The 20256-nt window shown below is 46.1% G+C and overlaps 1 protein-coding gene across 1 annotated transcript in view; it reads left to right on the plus strand.

Moving 5' to 3' along the window:
• The window catches only part of SAMD10 (sterile alpha motif domain containing 10), a 46704-nt gene that overhangs the window by 13004 nt on the left and 13444 nt on the right, over nucleotides 1-20256 (plus strand). The window contains exon 2 of the mRNA XM_087720846.1: nucleotides 18645-18829. Coding sequence (XP_087576972.1) covers nucleotides 18645-18829 — 185 coding nt within the window. The remainder of the gene's footprint in view (nucleotides 1-18644; nucleotides 18830-20256) is intronic.

Below are 20256 nucleotides of genomic sequence, written 5' to 3' on the forward strand. Positions count from 1 at the left end.
TTTCTTTTAATCACGATTCTTTTTTTTCAAGTCTTGTCTTGCACTCCCTTCCTTTCATTGTTGTAAGCCGCCCTGAGTCCCCTCAGGGAAAAGGGCGGCATATAAATCCTTAATAAAATAAAATAAAAAATAAAAAATAAATAAAGTTCTAGTCCCGCCTTAGGCATGAAAGCTGACTGGATGACTTTGGGCCAATCGCCACGAGACGGGAAGTTCTAGTCCCGCCTTAGGCATGAAAGCTGACTGGATGACTTTGGGCCAATCGCCAGGAGACGGGAAGTTCTAGTCCCGCCTTAGGCATGAAAGCTGACTGGATGACTTTGGGCCAATCGCCAGGAGACGGGAAGTTCTAGTCCCGCCTTAGGCATGAAAGCTGACTGGATGACTTTGGGCCAATCGCCAGGAGACGGGAAGTTCTAGTCCTGCCTTAGGCATGAAAGCTGACTGGATGACTTTGGGCCAATCGCCAGGAGACGGGAAGTTCTAGTCCCGCCTTAGGCATGAAAGCTGACTGGATGACTTTGGGCCAATCGCCAGGAGATGGTGAGTTCTAGTCCCATTTTATGCATGAAAGCTGACCAGATGACTGAGCCAATCACCAGGAGATGGGAAATTCTAGTGCCATTTTAGGCATGAAGGCCAATTGGGTGACTTTGGGCCAATCGCCAGGAAACGGTGAGTTCTAATCCCACCTTAGCCATGACAGTCAACTAGGTGCCTTTGGGCCAGCCCCCCCTCTCTCAGCCAAACTTAACTCCCAACATTATTGTGGGGGGGAAATTCGAGGAGAAAAAAGTATGTTTGCTGCCTTAAATTATTCCTAAAAATAATAATGCCGGGATAATAGGCAAATAATAAAAAGCACATTTAATATAGCCATAATCGTCCTTTTTTATTTCTGCTTTAAAAAAAAAAAGTGGTCAAAATATTGACCTAAAAGGAGAACAACATTGAGTTTGTGGGAGCACAAAGCTGCGGGCTGCAAAGTTGTCAGCCGCTTTTCAGAGAGGAAAGTGAAGAAATGGGCCAAGCGGTCCAATTCTCCCGTGGCTGGCCAAACCCATCCAGCTGTTTGCTTTGCAAAAATGACCAGCAACTCAAACCAGACGCCCTTAAAACATTTGGTAGGAAATCTGCAGCAGGCTATTTCATTCAGTGACGCCACTGGAAGCTTATGTATTGATTTATTAACTCCTGGTTTTTGGGGGGGGGGGTATAGCTGATTTGTAGACGCTCACGAAATGAATCTTTCATAAGAGTCCCAAATGCAGGATTTTGGAGCGGTTTCTTGGACCCGGGCGTGGCCAGCCGGTTGCTAAGCAGGAGTGCAGCTGGTTGAGGGTTGGATGACAAGCCAGGATAAGCCAGGAATGTAGGCCAGACTGGGGAAACGAACACTGCAAGAGGACAACGGCAAACCATTTTACTCTCTCGCCATTAGAGTCGTAGAGATGGAGCCATAAAATCTCCAGGAGTTGAACCGATTTCCAGGGGGACCCTTTTAACTCAGGTAGTCCTCAACCTACAACCATTCGTTTAGTGACTGTTACAACAGCACTGAAAGATGTGACTTACAGTTAGTCCCTGCATTTACAACTTAGGCCGCATCCTCATGGTTGTGTGATCAAAATTAGGTTGCTTGTGTTGTGGCCAGCCAGCAGAGCTGACAGCAGAGTCGGACAGTGAGGAGGTTGGGAAGGAACATGGGCCAGTCCTGGAGGTTAAGCAAAAGAGTAAGAAATAAAAGCATTGCTCATGTAAAATGAGAATGCATGGAGAGGGAAATAATATTTGGAAAGATACACCGATAGACATCTGCTGCAAGGAGGAACAACGTGCAGTTCCGAGATGGTTTGTGGGTTTTGTGTATGTTTTTGTCAACGTGTGTAAGTCTTAAATAAAATAAAATAAAATAAAATAAAATAAAATAAAATAAAAATAAATAAAATAAAACAAATAAAATAAAATAAAACAAATAAAATAAAATAAAACAAATAAAATAAAATAAAATAATAATAAAATAATAAAAAATAATAAAAAAATAATAATAGCAATAGTTAGACTTATATACCGCTTCATAGGGCTTTCAGCCCTCTCTAAGCGGTTTACAGAGTCAGCATATCGCCCCCAACAACAATCCGGGTCCTCATTTTACCCACCTCGGAAGGATGGAAGGCTGAGTCAACCCTGAGCTGGTGAGATTTGAACAGCGGAACTGCAGAACTGAGGTCAGCTGAAGTAGCCTACAGTGCTGCATTTAACCACTGCGCCACCTTGGCTCTAATAAAATAAAATAATAATAAAATAATAAAATAATAAAATAATAAAATAATAAAATAATAAAATAATAAAATAATAAAATAATAAAATAATAAAATAATAAAATAATAAAATAATAAAATAATAAAATAATAAAATAATAAAATAATAAAATAATAAAATAATAAAATAATAAAATAAAATAATAAAATAATAAAATAAAATAATAATAAAATAACAAAATAACAAAATAACAAAATAATAAAATAATAAAATAATAAAATAATAAAATAATAAAATAATAAAATAATAAAATAATAAAATAATAAAATAATAAAATAATAAAATAATAAAATAATAAAATAATAAAATAAAAAATAAAATAAATGAAATAGTAAATAAAATAAATAAAATAAAATAATAAAACAAATAATAAAACAAATAATAAAACAATAAAACAAACAATAAAACAATAAACAAACAATAAAACAAAACAAATAATAAAACAATAAAATAATAAAAATAATAAAATTATAAAATTATAATATAAAATAATATAAAATAAAATATGCACCGATGCATTAAGCCCTTTCCAACCCAAAACTCAAACCAGCCATGCTTAAATCATGCCATTCATGGCACCACTGGGCTTTTCCCAGAGCCGGTGAAGTGAAAAGCCGGACGATGCCCTGGAAGAGGAATGAGAGCGATAGGATCAGCTGAAGGAGGGGAGCCAAACAGCAGGCTGGTTGGGCTGATGGAGTGGCTGTCTGGTGCTTGCTGATAAGGAAAAGCAGTTTTTTGGGGGGGCAGAGGGAGTGTAGATATCCTTCGGATTGAGTCATTTCAAAAGAATCCAGAAGGAGGTTTCTATTTCTTTTTCTTTTCTTCTTTTCCATGAAAGATTCTCGTGGTGGTTTCTGCCTGCCTGTTATTTCAGACAATAAATTCCCATTTGCAACCCCCAAACAGCTAGTAGGGGAGGACGCAAAATGACCTTTCTTCCTGGCAGGGCTAAAAAGATGGCTGCTTTTGCTCTTCGCTCGTAAAAGATGCAAAAGGAAGCCGTGTACGTGTTTATGTGTGTTTATGTGTGTGTGTGTTTGTGTGTGTGAGAGAGAGAGAGAGACAGAGGGGGGGAGGGATATAGATGCTTTTCTTAGCAGAACCTCAGAGGCATCTGAGGAGCAGCCAGTCGGGGTAGAATTAGATTAATTTATTTCTGGGCATTGGACTTACTACAAGTAAGCCCTCCACTTACGACCATGTGTTTAGCAATCATTTGAACTTACAACAGCACTGAAAAAAGTGAGTAGAATAGAATAGAACAGAACAAAACTGAACAGAATAGAATAGAATAGAATAGAATAGAATAGAATAGAATAGAATAACAGAATTGAAAGGGACCTTGGAGGTCTTCTAGTCCAACGCCCTGCTCAGGCAGGAAACCCTACACGACTTCAGACAAATGGTTATCCAACATCTTAAAAACTTCCAGTATTGGAGCATTCACAACTTCTGGAGGCAACTTCTGTTCCACTGATTCATTGTTCCAACTGTCAGGAAATTCCTCCTCAGTTCTAAGTTGCTTCTCTCCTTGATTAGTTTCCTGGCTATCCAACATCTTCTTAAAGACTTCCAGTGTTGGGGCATTCACGAGGCAATTTGTTCCACTGATTAATTATTCTCACTGTCAGGAAATTTCTCCCCTTGATTAGTTTCCACCCATTGCTTCTTGTCCTGCCCTCAGGTGCCTTGGAGAATAGTTTGACTCCCTCTTCTTTGTGGCAACCCCTGAGATATTGGAATGCTGCTATCGTGTCTCCCCTGGTCCTTCTTTTCATTAAACTAGACATACTCAGTTCCTGCAACCATTCTTCATATGTTTTCATCTCCAATCCCCTAATCCTCTTTGTTGCTCTTCTCTGCACTCTTTCCAGAGTCTCCACATCTTTTTTGCAGTATCCATCCCCTGCCACGCCCACTAAGCTACACCCACAGAACCGGTAGTAAAAAAAATTGGAATTTCGCCACTGCAGAGAGGAGCTGGAAACGCTGTTTGCCTCTTGCTTGTGGACTATCTCAAACTATCTCCGTTTTCCTTTCTCTTTTGTTGCTGGCGTTGGGAAATTTGGGGGTTTGGTCAAAATTGAAGGGTGGTGGAAAACGCTGAGGTTTGCAAAAGGGCTACGGCTGTTGGGGTAGGAGCCAAAATCAGCTGCTGAGCCAAGAGAACATTAAAAGGAGCTTACTTTATTATTATTTTTTGCTTATTTTAAAGGTTTCAATCACAGGGTTTTTTTTTCCCCCTTCCCCTTTACCAAAGAGGTTCAAACTGCTCTGAAATCATCCTCCTGCCCATTTCAGATGTCCTGACTGAAGGCAGGGCTGGGCAAGCCACAGACTCCTGGGTTGTTCTTTTTAAATATGAAAACCCAACCACTAGCGCTGCGCAACAATCCTTTCAGCAAAAATTTGGCCAGTGGGAAAGGTACCATTTAAAACCAGACCAAAAATAGATGCATTCGGTTATTCCTTTTTCATGCAGTCCAGTTTAGGCTGCCTGGGGGGAAAAGTTGCAAAAAGTTAAAATGTTTTGCCGTGGCTTTTGACTTGCAACCCCTGTGTGTGTGTGTGTGTGTGTGTGTGTGTGTGTCTTGTGTTTGTGTGTGTATGTCTTGTGTGTGTGTGTGTGTAGTGTGTGTATGTGTGTAGTGTGTGTGTAAGGTAAAGGAAAAGGTAAAAGTTCCCCTCGCGCATATGTGCTAGTCATTCCCGACTCTAGGGGGTGCTGCTCATCTCCGTTTCAAAGCCGAAGAGCCAGCGCTGTCCGAAGACGTCTCCGTGGTCATGTGGCTGGCATGACTAAACGCCGAAGACGCACGGAACGCTGTTACTTCCCCACCAAAGGTGGCTCCTATTTTTCTACTTGCATTTTTTACATGCTTCTCGAACCGTTAGGTTGGCAGAAGCTGGGACAAGTAACAGGAGCTCACTCCATTTCGCGGCACTAGGTATTCGAACTGCCGAACTGCCGGTTCCACCACAAAATCGCGGAGGACAAAATCGCGCTCGACGAAAGCGCGCATTTGACGTCATCACAGCGCGACGAAAACATCGCGCTGTGATCGAAAAATGTAAAAATAAAGCGAAAACCTTACCCTAACCCCCCCAAACCTAACCCTAAACCTAACCCTAAACCTAACCCTTAACCTAAGCCTAAATCTAACCCTAAACCTAACCGTTAACGTAACGCTAAACCTAACGCTAACCCTTAACCTAACGCTAAACGTAACCCTAACGCTCTAAACCTAACCCTAACCCTTAACCTAACGCTAACCCTAACCCTAACCCTAACCCTAACCCTAACCCTAACCCTAACCCTTACCTTTATGTGAATCGGCTTGCTTTAATTTTAATTTTATTTCAATTTTTAATTTTTTTCGTCGCGCTGTGATGACATCACATGCGCGCTTTCGTCGAGCGCGATTTTGTCCTCCGCGGTTTTGACGGGTCACGGAACTGCCGACCTTTCTGATCGAGAAGCTCAGCGTCTTGGCTCCTGAGCCACCCTGAAGCTGGAGAACCGCGTCCAATTCTAGGCACCACATTTTAATATATTATATTTATATATTTATATGCCACCCATTTTGCAATTTTAAAGGAGCCGATGTGGCGCAGTGGTTAGGGTGCAGTACTGCAGGCCACTTTAGCTGACTGTGATCTGCAGTTCAGCGGTTCAAATCTCACCGGCTCAAGGTGGACTCAGCCTTTCATCCTTCTGAGGTGGGTGAAATGAGGACCCGGACTGTGGGGGCAAGTTGCTGACTCAATTTGCTAAAAAATTTGTAAACCGCTTAGAGAGGGTTGAAAGCCCTGTGAAGCGGTATATAAGTCTAATAAATAAAATAAATAAAATAAGAAGTCGTGAGGGAAAAAACCTACCAGATTTTGGCTACCTTCAAAAAAGCTACCTTGCAACAGTTCCAAGGAAGCTCCACACCCATTTGCACCACTCAGGTGACCCCTGAGGACACAGATAAGCCTCCAAGTGGCCTCAATAACTCTGTAAAAGGATGCAAATGACTTGTCTGGGTGCCAATTAATGCACCCACAGCAAGCAAAGCTTCGAGGCAGGTAGATTCCTCAAAGAACAGTTTTATTTGGAGATGTCCTATCAGCACAATTCTGGTGAAAACCAACTCTGAAGATTCCCACGGTTTTCACCTAATTAAAAGTAAAAGTTTTCCCCTCCCCAAAACTATCAGTCACATGGTCCAATCAAGGTGCCGTCCGGTTGCCTGGTAATGTCGCTCCTCCTCTCTCGGACCAGGTGTGAGAATGTCCTTGGTTCTCAAGAGAAAAGTCTTTTGTTTTGGCTACAAAACCCCAACTATCTCTATTCCCCCACCCCATCTCTCAGCTCTGCTCTTGGTAACACTGAAGCTTCCAAAATGGCTTCGATCTTGTCAGCTTCGGGGTTGACATGACCAGCAGTCTGCAAGGGGTATAAATCCTTCCATTCCTCTTCATCCAGTCAGAGCTGAAGAAGCTTCTTGGATGAGAAACGAAACATCTTCGAAGAAAAAAGAGGAAATCCGGTTGAAAAAGCATCCAGGGGCAACTGGACTTTCTGGGGGTTTTTCTTGGAAGACGTTTCGCTTCTCATCCCAGAAGCTTCTTCAGCATTGACTGGATGAGGGGGAGTGGAAGGATTTATATACCTTGCAGACAGCTGGTCATTTGCATCCTTTTAGAGAGTTGTTGTAGGAATGCAGTGGCTCAGTGGCTAAGACACTGAGCTTGTCGATCAGAAAGGTCAGCAGTTCGGCAGTTCGAATCCCTAGCACTGCGTAACAGAGTGAGCTCCCGTGACTTGTCCCAGCTTCCACCAACCCAGCAGTTCGAAAGCATGTAAAAAAAATGCAAGTAGAAAAATAGGAACCTGTTCTGACCCCCCTCGTCCCACACCAACACACTCCGAGCCAAAGATAAGTTATGGCATTTAATTAACAGACAGACAGGTCCTTGGCAGCAAACCGGCACAGACAAGCTTGGGCAGCAATCCAGCACAGATAAGGCTTGGCAGCAATCCAGCCTGCCAAGCTCACAATAATGTTCTCCGACATTAGTTCCTGCGTTGACTTCTGCAAGAGGGGCGTGTGCACAAGCAGTCCTCTTATAGTCTGGAGAGGAGCCTAATGACCACCAGCTGAGTGCAATTACCTCCTGCGTGGCACGACAAAACCGCGCTAGTCAAAATCGCGGTGATAAAATCGCAGCGCTAAACCGCGACGTCATCACCGCGTGTCAGCACCGCCGCGACAACAGCACAGCAACAGAAGGGCGCTTTAAAACGGCGCCGCAGCAGAAAGCCGACTTCAATTAAGGTAAGGGTTAGGATTAGGTTTAGGGGTTTGTTTTAGGGTTAGGTTTAGCGTTAGGTTTAGTGTTAGGTTTAGGTTTAGGGTTAGGTTTAGGGTACTGAGTGCTTGGGAATGCGCAAATTTGCCCTCCGCGATTATGTCATCGCGGTAGGGTCGCGTTTTTCATTAGCGCTTAGAACGGCGCGAATTAGTCTTCGCGCTTATGTCTCCGCGGATAAGGGCTTCGCGGATTTGTGGTGGAACCACCTCCTGTACTTGTGCAACTGTTCCTGACGCCTATTAGCTCTTCAGTGCCGGGCATCCAGGAACAACTCACTGCTGGAGTCCGGCTCACTCTCCCTTGTCTCCTCCCCACTGGTCCAAAGCTCAGGTGCCTCCTGGTGGCCAACCAGCCTCTCTCTGCCCTGTTCGGAGTCAGAACCCTGTCCAGGGTCCTCCACATCCTCCAAAGCCAACTCATAGGGCTCCTCGCTGTCGGAGTCTGGTGGCAGCTTCAACGGCTCCTGCTGGGCCACAACATGACCACCTTTGGTGGGAAGGTAACAACGTTCCATGGGCCCTCAGTGTTTAGTCATGCCGGCCACATGACCAAGGAGACGTCTTTGGACAGCGCTGGCTCTTCGGCTTTGAAACGGAGAGGAGCACCGCTCCCTAGAGTCGGGAACGACTAGCACATGTGTGCGAGGGGAACCTTTACCTTTACCTAGTCAGTCGTCGAAGTCACTTGGACGTTTATCTCTGTCATCAGGTTTACCAAATGGGTATGGATCCTTGTTTTGGGACAACCACGACTCGGGTGATTGAGAATCTCCGTAGGCATTCACCCGGTTGAGAGAGGATCTGGAAACAGAGCCGCAGGAGGAACAGAGGAAAAAGCTGGGCGTGTTTCTATTTTACAAAAGAGAAGATTAAGGAATCGCTGCATTAAACCCGACTATGCGGGCTTGCATCTTACCCCACATTAGGTTAACGCGTGCTTCTCTGGCTCATCAGTCAGCGTCCCGCGGAAAATTAATCTTTGGAGAGACCCGGGGTGAATTGGCCATGTGCAGACTGCAAAATGGGTTTTTTTATACGGCACCTCTGAGGATGGCGGAGAGCTCAAAGATAATCGCACGATGGATAGCGATAAAGAGGAAGGCAGAAAAATCTGCCTGCAAGGGTTTTGCTTCCTCCTCCCCTCCCCAATATTCATATTTACATTAAATCAGTTGGTTAACCAACTGATGGAAGGAATGGCAAATCCTTAAGCAATCGGCCTGCAGATAAAGCAATTCATCCATTTCCAGCTTTTGTCTTTTAAAAAAAGAAGAATTGTTTTCTGCCTGACGACAAAGCAGTCAGCAAGCTTTGATTTCAAGGGGTCTTCCGTCCAGAGGTGGGCTTCTCTGGCCCTCTGGAACGAGCTCCCTGTCGAGATCCGGACCCTTGCTACCCTCCCGGCCTTCCGCAAAGCCACCAAGTCCTGGCTGTTCCAGCAGGCTGGGGGGTCCGAGAAACATCTACCTCCACGGAAATTGTGAATGTTGGCTTGTTTTTAATATGTTGTCTTTGTCTAGTTTCCCCCTTTCCCTTGTCTTTTGTGCGCCGCCCGGAGTCCTTTGGGAGTGGGCGGCATACAAGACAAATAAATAAATAATAATAAATAAAATAAATAAGTTAAGAACCGATTCGCCTAGTGCATCGAAAATCTCTGCGCGCACCTTCCGTGCTTGCACGCGGCTTCAAACGCACGGTGATTTTATGCGCGCAGTTTCCAGCACATCTGGAACACACACGTGTATGTGTCAACCACTCCCCGCTGCCCCACGCATGCACAGGGAGGACGGCGCAGGGGGCACGGCACAGCAAGTGACATTAAATTATGGGGATGGGTATGTGAGTGCATGCTATAGCGCATGGGTGCGTGCTTTTGGCCCCCGAGGCGAAAAAGGTTCTCCGTCACTGGCCTAAGTGCTTTTGGTCCAACCAGGCTGTGACACCATTTTGCAAATTACCGTATTTTTCGAAGTATAAGGTGCATCTTTTCCCCTCAAAAAAGAGGCTGAAAATTTGGTGCATCTTATACACTGAATACAGCAATTTTTTTGTCGGCCCCTTCACCAAAATGGCCGTGCATAGCCTTTAGGAGCCTTGCAGAGTGCTCCTGGGGGCTGGGGAGGGCAGATATGGGCGAAAAATGGGCTGGTTTTTTGCTCAATTTTGCCCCCCCCAGCCCCCAGGAGATTATATAAGCCTCTTAAAGGCTATGCATGCCCTTTTTTATGGAAAACGGGCCATTTTTTGCTTGTTTTTGCCTCCCACCGCTCCCAGGAGCACTCTACAAGCCTCCTAAAGGCTATCCATACCCTTTTTTTGGGGGGGGGAAATCCCGGGCCCGTTTTCACAAAAAACAGGCCGTTTGGGGGAGGTCTGCAGAGTGCAAAAACTTTTTTTTTATTTGCCTCTTCAAAACCATGGTGCGTCTTATACTCTGAAAAATACGGTATATCTTGTCTCGTTTAGGAATTAGAAATGTGGAAAATCAAACCAACCGAAGGTCTAATGTGGAAGGGATTCTGAGCAAGGAAGGCAAGTCGTATTGCTGTGTTCCCCCCCCCTTTGCTTGTTTGCAATTGTTTGTATATGTGCAAATAAGTGAAGGCTGTGAACATACACAATACTCTGTTCTCCTTCTATTTTCCCCACAACAACAACATTCCAGTGGTGAGATTCATTTTTTTTTACTACCAGTTCTGTGGGCGTGGCTTGGTGGGCGTGGCAGAGAAAGGATACTGCAAAACTCCCATTCCAGTGGTGAGATTCAATTTTTTTTACTGCCGGTTCTGTGGGCGTGGTTTGGTGGGCGTGGCGTGGCTTGGTGGGCGTGGCAGGGGAAAGTTACTGCAAAATCCCCCTTTCCTCCCGATCAGCTGGGACTTGGGAGGCAGAGAATAGATGGGGGCGGGGCCAGCCAGAGGTGGTATTTGCCGGTTCTCTGAACTACCCTAAATTTCTGCTACCGGTTCTCCAGAACTGGTCAGAACCTGTTGAATATCACCTCTGACTCAAGGTTACCCAACTGGCTTTCATGCCTAAGGCGAGACTAGATCTCACGGTCTCCTGATGATTGGCCCAAAGTCATAGAGCTGGATTTCATGCCTAAAGTGGGACTAGAACTCACAATTTCCTGGTAATTAGCCCAAACTCACCCAGCCAGCTTTCATGTCTCAGGTGGGACTAGAACCCACTGTCTCCTGGCGATTGGCCCAATTTCACCCAGCTGGCATTCATGCCTCAGGTGGGACTAGAACTCACCGTCTCCTAGCAATTGGCCCATAGTCACCCAGCCAGTTTTCATGCCTCAGGTGGGACTAGAACTCACCATCTCCTAGCGATTGGCCCATAGTCACCCAGCTGGCTTTCATGTCTCGGGTGGGACTAGAACTCACCGTCTCCTAGTGATTGGCTCACAGTCACCCAGCCGGCTTTCATGCCTCAGGTGGGACTAGAACTCACCATCTCCTAGTAATTGGCCCAATTTCACCCAGCTGGCTTTTATTCCTAAGGCAGGACTAGAACTCATCCTCTCCCACCCTCTCTCGCCTGTTGCTTTGACCACTAGACCACCTGGCCATCGACACCTTTTCACTAGCCTTTTCACTACAGATTTGGGGGGGGGGGCGATTTGCGTAGAGGTGGTGCAGAGCAGGTTGGCAAGCGTGAGGCTGCCCCGCTCGCCATTTGAGTGGCTGCGTGTGTCTCTGGAAATCCCCACTTGACCCGGGGTTAATGGGTCCTGAGAGGGGGCCACTTTAGCCGCCTGGCTCTTTGGAGAAGGACGCTTGCTTTCTAGGGATTTTTCATTTGCCTCCTTTCCCTCGGAGGTTAATCAAATCAGGGTTGTGGGGGGGGCGGAGGGATTATCGCAGCAGTGCACAAAGGGGAAGAAAGCAGTGTGGGGTGGGGTCTGCTTCCATAGCCAGCGGGCAGAGAGTGGTGGGGGGGAGGCTTAATCCTCCATTTAATCATAGTGTTGAAAGAAACGTCCTTCTGGGTTCAGCTCCAAGTGGGGAAAAAAGACCCCGGAGACATGGAGGCTGCTTGGAAAGATGGTTTTAATGGTGGACAGGGCCACATGGCTTGAGCCCTGAACAGAAAAGGGGATCACATGCTTCAATGTTGGTGGAGAAGAAGAGAAGGGCTGAAGGAGGGGCTTGCTAGGCTTTTTATACCCTGTTTAGTCCCACCTCTCTGTTTCCTGTTCCTGTGTAAGAAGTGTATTCTGATTGGTTGTCAGACTCCCATGGTGCCATGCAGGGGGCTACTCTCTAGGCTGTTTTGAATCCAGGTATGAGTTCTCAGATGCCATGTGGAGACCTGAGTAAAAGGCCAATCATGCCTTTCTGTAGCTGTTGCTGAAGTCTTTATTATGTAAAGTGGGCTAGCCTGGCTAGCCTTAATGGGCCTATTGACAAAGTGGGGGTTTATTTAAATAGGAGCCAGCCGTGTGCAGCAGCTGCCAAAAAAGCCAACACAGTTCTAGGCTGCATAAACAGAGGGACAGAATCAAGATCACATGAAGTGTTAATACCACTTTATAAGGACTTGGTAAGGCCACACTTGGAATACGGCATCCAGTTTTGGTCGCCACGATGTAGAAAAGATGTGGAGACTCTAGAAAGAGTGCAGAGAAGAGCAAGAAAGAGGATTAGGGGACTGGAGGCTAAAACATATAAAGAACACTTGCAGGAACTGGGGATGTCTAGTTTAATGAAAATAAGGGCTAGGGAAGACATGATAGCAGTCTTCCAATATCTCAGGAGTTGCCACAAAGAAGAGGGAGTCAAACTATTTTCCAAGGCACCTGAGTGTAGAACAAGAAGCAATGGGTGGAAACTAATCAAGGAGAGAAGCAACTTAGAACTGAGGAGAAATTTCCTGACAGTGAGAACAATGAATCAGTGGAACAGAAGTTGCCTCCAGAAGTTGTGAATGCCCCAACACTGGGAGTCTTTAAGAAGATGCTGGATAGCCATTTGTATTATTACAAAGGAGGGAGGGAGGGAAGAAAGAAGGGAAGGAGGGAGGGAGGAAGGAAGGAGGGAGGGGGGAGGGAAGAAAGGAGGGGGGAAGGAAGGAGGGAGGGAAGGAAGGAGGGAGGGGGAAAAAGAAGGAAGGAGGGAGGGGAGGAAGGCGGGAGAGGAGGAAGGAAGGAAGGAGGGAGGGAGGGAAGAAAGGAGGGAAGGAAGGAAGGGCAATGGCAATAGCAATAGTGACAGTGGAGATGTCATAAATACATATCCAATGCCAAGCGCCCAAATTTTGATCAGGTGACCACGGCAGTGGTGAAATCTAAATCCCGCCACCCCGGTGCTGTGGGCATGGCTTGGTGGTGGGGTCATGTGACTGGGTGAGCATGGCCAACTTCCCCCCCCCCCACACACACTTTTTAAAGCATTTTTTCCCTGCCTATTTGCCCGAACTGGCAGAAAAACAAATGATTTAAAAAGTGGGGGGAGGAGCTTCCGCCAATCACATGGATCAGCTGTGAGCCGCGCGCTCCTCTGAAGTTTTTTTTTTTAACTACCGGTTCGCAGAACCGGGCCAAACCGGGAGGATTTCACCCCTGGACCACGGGGTTGCTGAGAGAGTTTTAATTACAAGAACCAGTCCTAAGTCACTATTTTTCAGTGATGTAACTTTGGATGGTTAAGGTTAAGGTTTAATGGATTTGTATGCCGCCCAATCCCGAAGGACTGCGGGCGCCTTACATAAAAACAATTTAAAAATATTAAAAAATTTAAAATACAAGGCAAAGCAAATTAAAAGAACACAACATGCACTCAATCTTAGTGGGGCTGGAGCGCAATCAAAGATCAGCAGCCCCAGGCCTGCCGGAACAGCCAGGTCTTAATAGACTTTCGGAAGGCCGAGAGAGTGGGGAGGGTCCGGATCTCAGGGGGTAGATTGTTCCATAGGGCCGGAGCAGCTACAGAGAAGGCCCTTCTCCGAGGAGCCGCCAGACGACATTGTGTAGTCGACGGCACCCGGAGAAGGCCCATCCTGTGAGATCTTATTGGGCGCTGGGAGGTTTGTGGCAGGAGGCGGCCACGGAGATATCCAGGTCCTAGGCCATGTAGGGCTTTAAAGGTGATAGCAATAGCAGTTAGCAATAGCAATAGCAGTTAGACTTATATACCGCTTCATAGGGCTTTCAGCCCTCTCTAAGCGGTTTACAGAGTCAGCATATTGCCCCCAACAACAATCCGGGTCCTCATTTTACCCACCTCGGAAGGATGGAAGGCTGAGTCAACCTTGAGTCGGTGAGATTTGAACCACCGAACTGCAGCTAGCAGTCAGCTGAAGTGGCCTGCAGTACTGCACCCTAACCACTGCGCCACCTAGGCTGATAACCAGCAGATGGTCACTAATGGAATGCCTATAAGCCGAGGACTACTGAAATATCCTAAATTGATCTGTGAGAAATTCTGAACCAGCCACCTTAAGTGGAGTATTTAAAACCTATTAAAATGTTGAATTAAAGACTTTTTTTTCACTCCTGCCACGGGTGGCAAAACTACAGAGAGCTCCTGCGAGCTCAAGATGGATCGGCTTATTACTGCGAGCGCAGAGATAAAAATGCATTTTTCACTGGGTTGCGTTAGTCCAGATAGGTCATATCTAGCCATCTATTTATATTTTTTTTCCCTCCCGCTTTCATAAAGGCTGCTTCCACGCGATAAATTTTGCAATGGCTCCTGCAAAGGGATTTTTATGGCCTGTGAAGCTCACAAAAAAAAAAACGAATTATGTTTCTGAATGCATTTATTCCGGAGCGCCGGAAGCAAATTTAAGCCAGGGCCCTGATCTATCTGTTCATTGCAATGACTCATCTTCGTTTGTCAGGATCAATGGCCAGATTACTTTTCCTTCAAGGAAGCAAACATTGGAGGCTCTTGTGAAGAGGTTTCCTTTTTGACTTGGATTACGAAGGTCAACCATTTCAGAGTTGGTTACGAAACTGGTTCCACCACAAAACCGCGGTAGACTAAAGCGCGCTCGACGAAAGCGCGTACGTGACGTCATCACAGCGCGATGAAAAGAGCACGCTGTGAGCGGTAAACTTAAAATTAACGTGTAAATCTAAACCTAACCCCCCCAAACCTAACCCTAAACCTAACCCTAACCCTAAGCCTAACCCTTAACCTAACACTAAATCTAACCCTAAACCTAACGCTAACCCTTAACCTAACCCTAAACCTAACCCTAACGCTTAACGTAACCCTAAACCTAATCCTAACCCTTAACCTAACCCTAACCCTAAACCTAACCCTTACCTTTATGTGAATCGGCTTGCTTTAAAAGCGTTTTTTAAAGCGCCCTTTTTTCTCTGCGGTCGTATTTGTCGCGCTGCTGATGACGTCAGGTACGCGCTTTAATCGGGCGCGCTTTAGTGGACCGCGGTTTTGACGGGTCACGACGAAAATCACATCCAGAAAGCACACAGAGATAACTGATTCAGCAGGATTCATTAACTTCTTTACAGACAGAATAACACATCAATAAATGTACAATACCCACAGCAGATTCTTCCAACGTGGTGGAGAGGAGAGAGATTGGTTTCCAGTTTCAATTCAGAGAGCAGACTAGATTACCTTATTTTTCGGAGTATTAGACGCACCAAGATTTTGAAGAGGCAATTTTAAAAAAAAAAATGTTTTGCACTCTGCAGACCTCCCAAAAATGGCCCGTTTTTCAAAAAAAGGGCACGAATAGCCGTTAGGAGGTTCATAGAGTGCTCTTGGGGACTGGGGGGGGGGCAAAAATGAGCATAAAATGGGCCTTTTTTGTCCTCCTCATTCCCCAGGAGCACTCTGAAAGCCCCCTAAAGGCTATTCACAGCCATTTTTGCAAAGGGGGTGGGGTTTTGGGAGGCCAAAAATGCTGTATTCAGTGCATGACGCATCCAGATTTTCACCCTCTTTTTTTGAGGGAAAAAGGTGTGTCTTTATACTCCGAAAAATACGGTAGTTCTCCTGCACAGACTCAGAGCTACATAGGTAAGCCACGCCCAGGCTCTGAGCCATCTGGCATGGCTCTCAGTCACCCAATAGTTCCCATTGGCTGACCCAGTTACCATATATGCACTGTAGGGTGTGTGTGTGTGTGTGTATGTATACACACTGGATACCCGTGCTTCGCGACAAAAGTATGTGATAGGGCTATGCAGGAGAAATTCGGTTCACAATCCATTGGCTCAGTGGTGGGTGGTGATTGAAACACATAAGAGAATATCGCTCCCACCGCCTTGAGTCCGGAAGCCATTCGATAGGTGGAAGGTGTAGACATTGTGGTGAGGTACCGACGTTTAGTACTGTAAGGAGCCCCAGACCGCTCCTGAGTGAAGGAGTGGAACGTCTGCCAGTTTGAACTGAGGTAATGGAATGTGAGGGAACTGGCAGTTGGAACAGAGTTCTTTTCAGGTGGGGAGGAGGAGTAGAACTCCTTAGCATCAGAGCGTGTTAATTACCATATAAGAAATACTAATGATCTGATGGTCATTTCGAAAAATCCTTTCTTAGCGAGCACCTAGAAACCAAGAAGAACTTACGTGTCAAATTTCAAGTTTGTAGGCTTTACCGGTTCTGGAGATTTTGTGATGAGTAAGTGGTACTTGGCTTTTATATATATAGAAGATAAATGAGACTGTCTATATCTGTTGCTCATTTTGTTCTCTGTTAGGAAACTTCATGGAGAGCCTGTCTAGCGTAGTGGTGAAGGCATCAGGCTAGAAAATGGGAGACATTGAGTTCTAGTTCTACCTTAGGCAGGAAAGCTAGCTTGGTTACTTTGATCATGTTCCCCTTCCCCCTTCCCCTCTCCCTCTCTCTTTCTCAGCCTATCTCACCTCACAGGGTTGTTGTGGGGAAAATAGGAGGACATTGAGTTACATTTAAAGTAATAAGAAAGGGATAAATACCTAATAATGATATGACGTATGAGATATATAATATGATACCGAGTCCCAGTGGTTACTGGTAGCAGAATCCCAAAGCCACCCAGACAGCTTTCATGCCTAAGGTGGGAGACTAGAATTCCCCGTCTCCTGGTGATTGGCCCAAAGTCACCTAGCTGGTTTTCATGCCTAAGTCAGGGCTAGAACTCACCGTCTCCTGGATTTTAGGCCACTAAGTAAGTTCCCGGTGCATTGCAAGTTAAGCGAATCTCTTGATTTGTTGACCTGGGTTTAGAATCCGGAGTGTTGTGTGTGAACGTAGACAAGAGGGAACGATCCTTTGGCGCAGCCGATAAATAAACAGATGTTTCTTTTCGCGGGCGCCAGTTCTCCAGCTGTGTATTCAGCTGCCCCGGGCAGACGGGCGCCTGCATCATTCAAGCCCGGGGAACAGCCATACAGATTTATTTGAAAGGAGAGGCCCAGCAGTGTCAAAATATGGCATAAATCTAACACGTAGGGGTGAATAATTTGCCAGCATCTGGCACCGACGGCTGGCTGCTCAGCCTATCTCGAAATTGCCAGAAGGGCTGGCCGCCTGGCCATCTCCGGCCCTTGAATTTAATTGCTCTGATGTCAGTCAATCTTCTCCATGACTGTTGGCTGCTTCGTTGGGAACACTTGCCGAAACAAAAGAAAGAAAAGTGCGTGTGTGCATACATGAGTGTGTGTGTGTCTGCGGGTCCTTGAAAAAGAAGCGGGCACTGAAACCTGACACCGGTTTTACTTGCGGCAAGTGGAAAGAGATGAGTTTTCTTTCGTTTTTAAGTCTTGCAGCAAAAAGAGGAAGAAAATTTACCTGTGTTTTGTTCTTGATGGCACACAGGGAGTTTCTGTCGTTCCCGTCCGCGTCTTAAAACCGGCAGTCGTCCTTGCCAAGTTTCTGCCATTCCTCGGTGATCTTTCGGGGCCTCCAAAGGGAGCAGGGGAAGCAAAGAAGGTTCAGACCTCAAAAAGGGCAGAGAGCCCCGTTGGCTCTCTGGGTGGACAATACTTAAGCAGGTTTATTATAATTCTTGATTACATATTTATTAGGGTTTTATCCCGTCTTTATTACTAACACGGAGGGACGCGGGTGGCTCAGTGGCTAAGATGCTGAGCTTGTCGATTAGAAAGGTCGGCGGTTCGGCAGTTCGAATCCTTAGTGCTGCGTAACGGAGTGAGCTCCTATTTCTTGTCCCTCCTTCCGCCAACCTAGCAGTTTAAAAGCACGTAAAAAATGCAAGTAGAAAAATAGGGACCTCCTTTGGTAGGAAGGGAACAGCGTTTCCGTGTGCCTTCGGCATTGAGTCCTGCCAGCCACATGACCACGGAGACGTCTTCGGACAGTGCTGGCTCTTCGGCTTTGAAACGGAGATGAGCAGTGCCCCCTGGAGTCGGGAACGACTAGCACATATGTGCTAGGGGAACCTTTACCTAACACAAGGTGGCAAACATTCGTAATACTCCTTCGTCTTCCTCTTTTCCTCCAAACAACAATCATGTGATGTGGGTTGGGCTGAGAAGGATTGGGCCAAAATCATCCAGCCGACTCAAGCAGTACTAGAACTTACTATCTCCGGGTGATTGGCCCAAAGTCACCAAGCCAACTTTCATGCCTAAGGCACAGAGGTCATTGTCTCCGGGTGATTGGCAAAAGTCACAGAGCCAGCTTTCATGCTTAAAATGAGACTAGAATTCACTGTCTTCAGGTGATTGGCTCGTCATTGAGCCACATGCCTAAGGCAGAACTAGAACTCTCTGTGTCCTGGTGATTGGCTCAAAGTCACTGACGCGGCTTCCATGCCTGAGTCAGGACAATTGACCTGGTGATTGACCCAAAGCCACCCAGCCAGCTTTCATGCCTAAGATGAGACTAGAACTCATCGTCCCCTGGGTGCTACGCCAGCACCTTAAACCCGATACAAAACTAAATCTTTGGATTTTTTCCTGTGCAATGTGGAGAGTGACCAGCACCTGGAAGCTGAGTGTTTTAAGTTTGTACTTTCTCTGCTCCACAGTGGCTGCGACTCACTTTGGCTTCTGCCCGAACCTATTGGAGCACACCGTATCGGCCGAGAATCTCAGTTACCGCCTGCAGAGGAATTCAGGTGGCAATCTCACCTGGCATGATGGGCGAAGCCAGAGGACAGCCGGAGGGAGACCCGTCAAGCTCCTTCAGCAGCCAGGGACCGAGAACTCCCAGGTAGGATGGGACTGGCCACCTCCCGATAAATAAATGTGTGTGTATGTGTGAGTGATAATGGAAGAGAGCCTGTGGCTTAGTGGCTAATATAACTGCCTGATATGTAACACAGCCCAGGTTCGATTCCCAGTAAGGGTATGGCTAGCTGATGAGAGCTAAATAGCTTGAAATAGATCTATACTAGTCTCCCTTTATTTATTTATCAGCGCAAATGCAACATACATGAAAAATCCTTTCTTAGCGAGCACCTAGAAGCCAAGTGGAACATACATGCAAAATTTCAAGCATGAGTGGTATTTTGCATATATGTGTATGTATATGTATATGTGTATGTATGTATGTATGTATGTATGTATATACATACATACATACATACACACACACACACACACACATATGCAAAATACCACTCATGCTTGAAATTTTGCATGTATGTTCCACTTGGCTTCTAGGTGCTGGCTAAGAAAGGATTTTTCAAAATGACCATCAGATCATTAGTATTTCTTATATTATTATTAACGTGCTCTGATGCTAAGGAGTTCAACATTCTACTCCCCCTCCCCACCTGAAAAGAACTCTTTTCCAACTGCCACTTGGGTGTGGGTGTGGCCAGCACATGACTCATTCGGCAGTTTAGACTTTCTACTCCCCCTCCCCACCTGAAAAACCCTCTGATACTAAGGAGTTAGACCGAGGGAGAGAAGGGGATAAGACAGGAGAGCCCTCTGTGGGGCAAACCTGAGGGAGAGAAGGGGAGAGGAGAGGATCAGTGGGGCCAGCCCGGAGTCCTCCGGGATCGGGCGGCCTATAAATCTAATAAATACAATAAATACAATACAATACAGCCTGTGGGAGAGAAGGGGAATAAGAGAGCCCTCTGTGGGGCAAACCTGAGGGAGAGAAGGGGATAGGAGAGGATCAATGGGGCCAGCCTATGGTGCCATAGACTGCCTGTTGTGCAGGCCTGCCATAGGGAATGATCTCCATGTGCGCCAAACATGACTTCCTACCTGGATCTGAGCCAGTCCGTGCAATGCATGTCCCAAAGGGGCCTTTTTCAAAAGGCGAATTCGATTATCTTGGTGGGGTTTTGGATTTTTTTTGTCCTTGAAAACGTTTCCCTTCTCCCACCAACGAAGCTTCTTCAGTTCGTTCCTGAACCGAAAAAGCTCCTCGGATGGGAAGCGAAACCTCTTCAAGGGAAAACAAAATCCTTGTGGCTTTTGGGAACGCACCTTTGGGGCAACCATGACCTGGATGGCTGAGCATCTCCATAGACATCTGGGTCCCACAGAAAGTCCTAGAGGCACATTTAATCATTGAGCCCAGAATCACAGCCATCAGTGTGTCACTCAGTAAGCAGGTCACCGGAAGTAAACACTGGTTTGCAGCCAAAAAAAAACAACACACATTGCAAATCATAGTCC

The sequence above is a fragment of the Thamnophis sirtalis genome, unplaced genomic scaffold, assembly GCF_051295495.1.
Source record: "Thamnophis sirtalis isolate CommonGarterSnake01/CBP01778 unplaced genomic scaffold, rThaSir2_p1.2 scaffold_7, whole genome shotgun sequence".
Taxonomy (NCBI): Eukaryota; Metazoa; Chordata; class Lepidosauria; order Squamata; family Natricidae; genus Thamnophis; species Thamnophis sirtalis.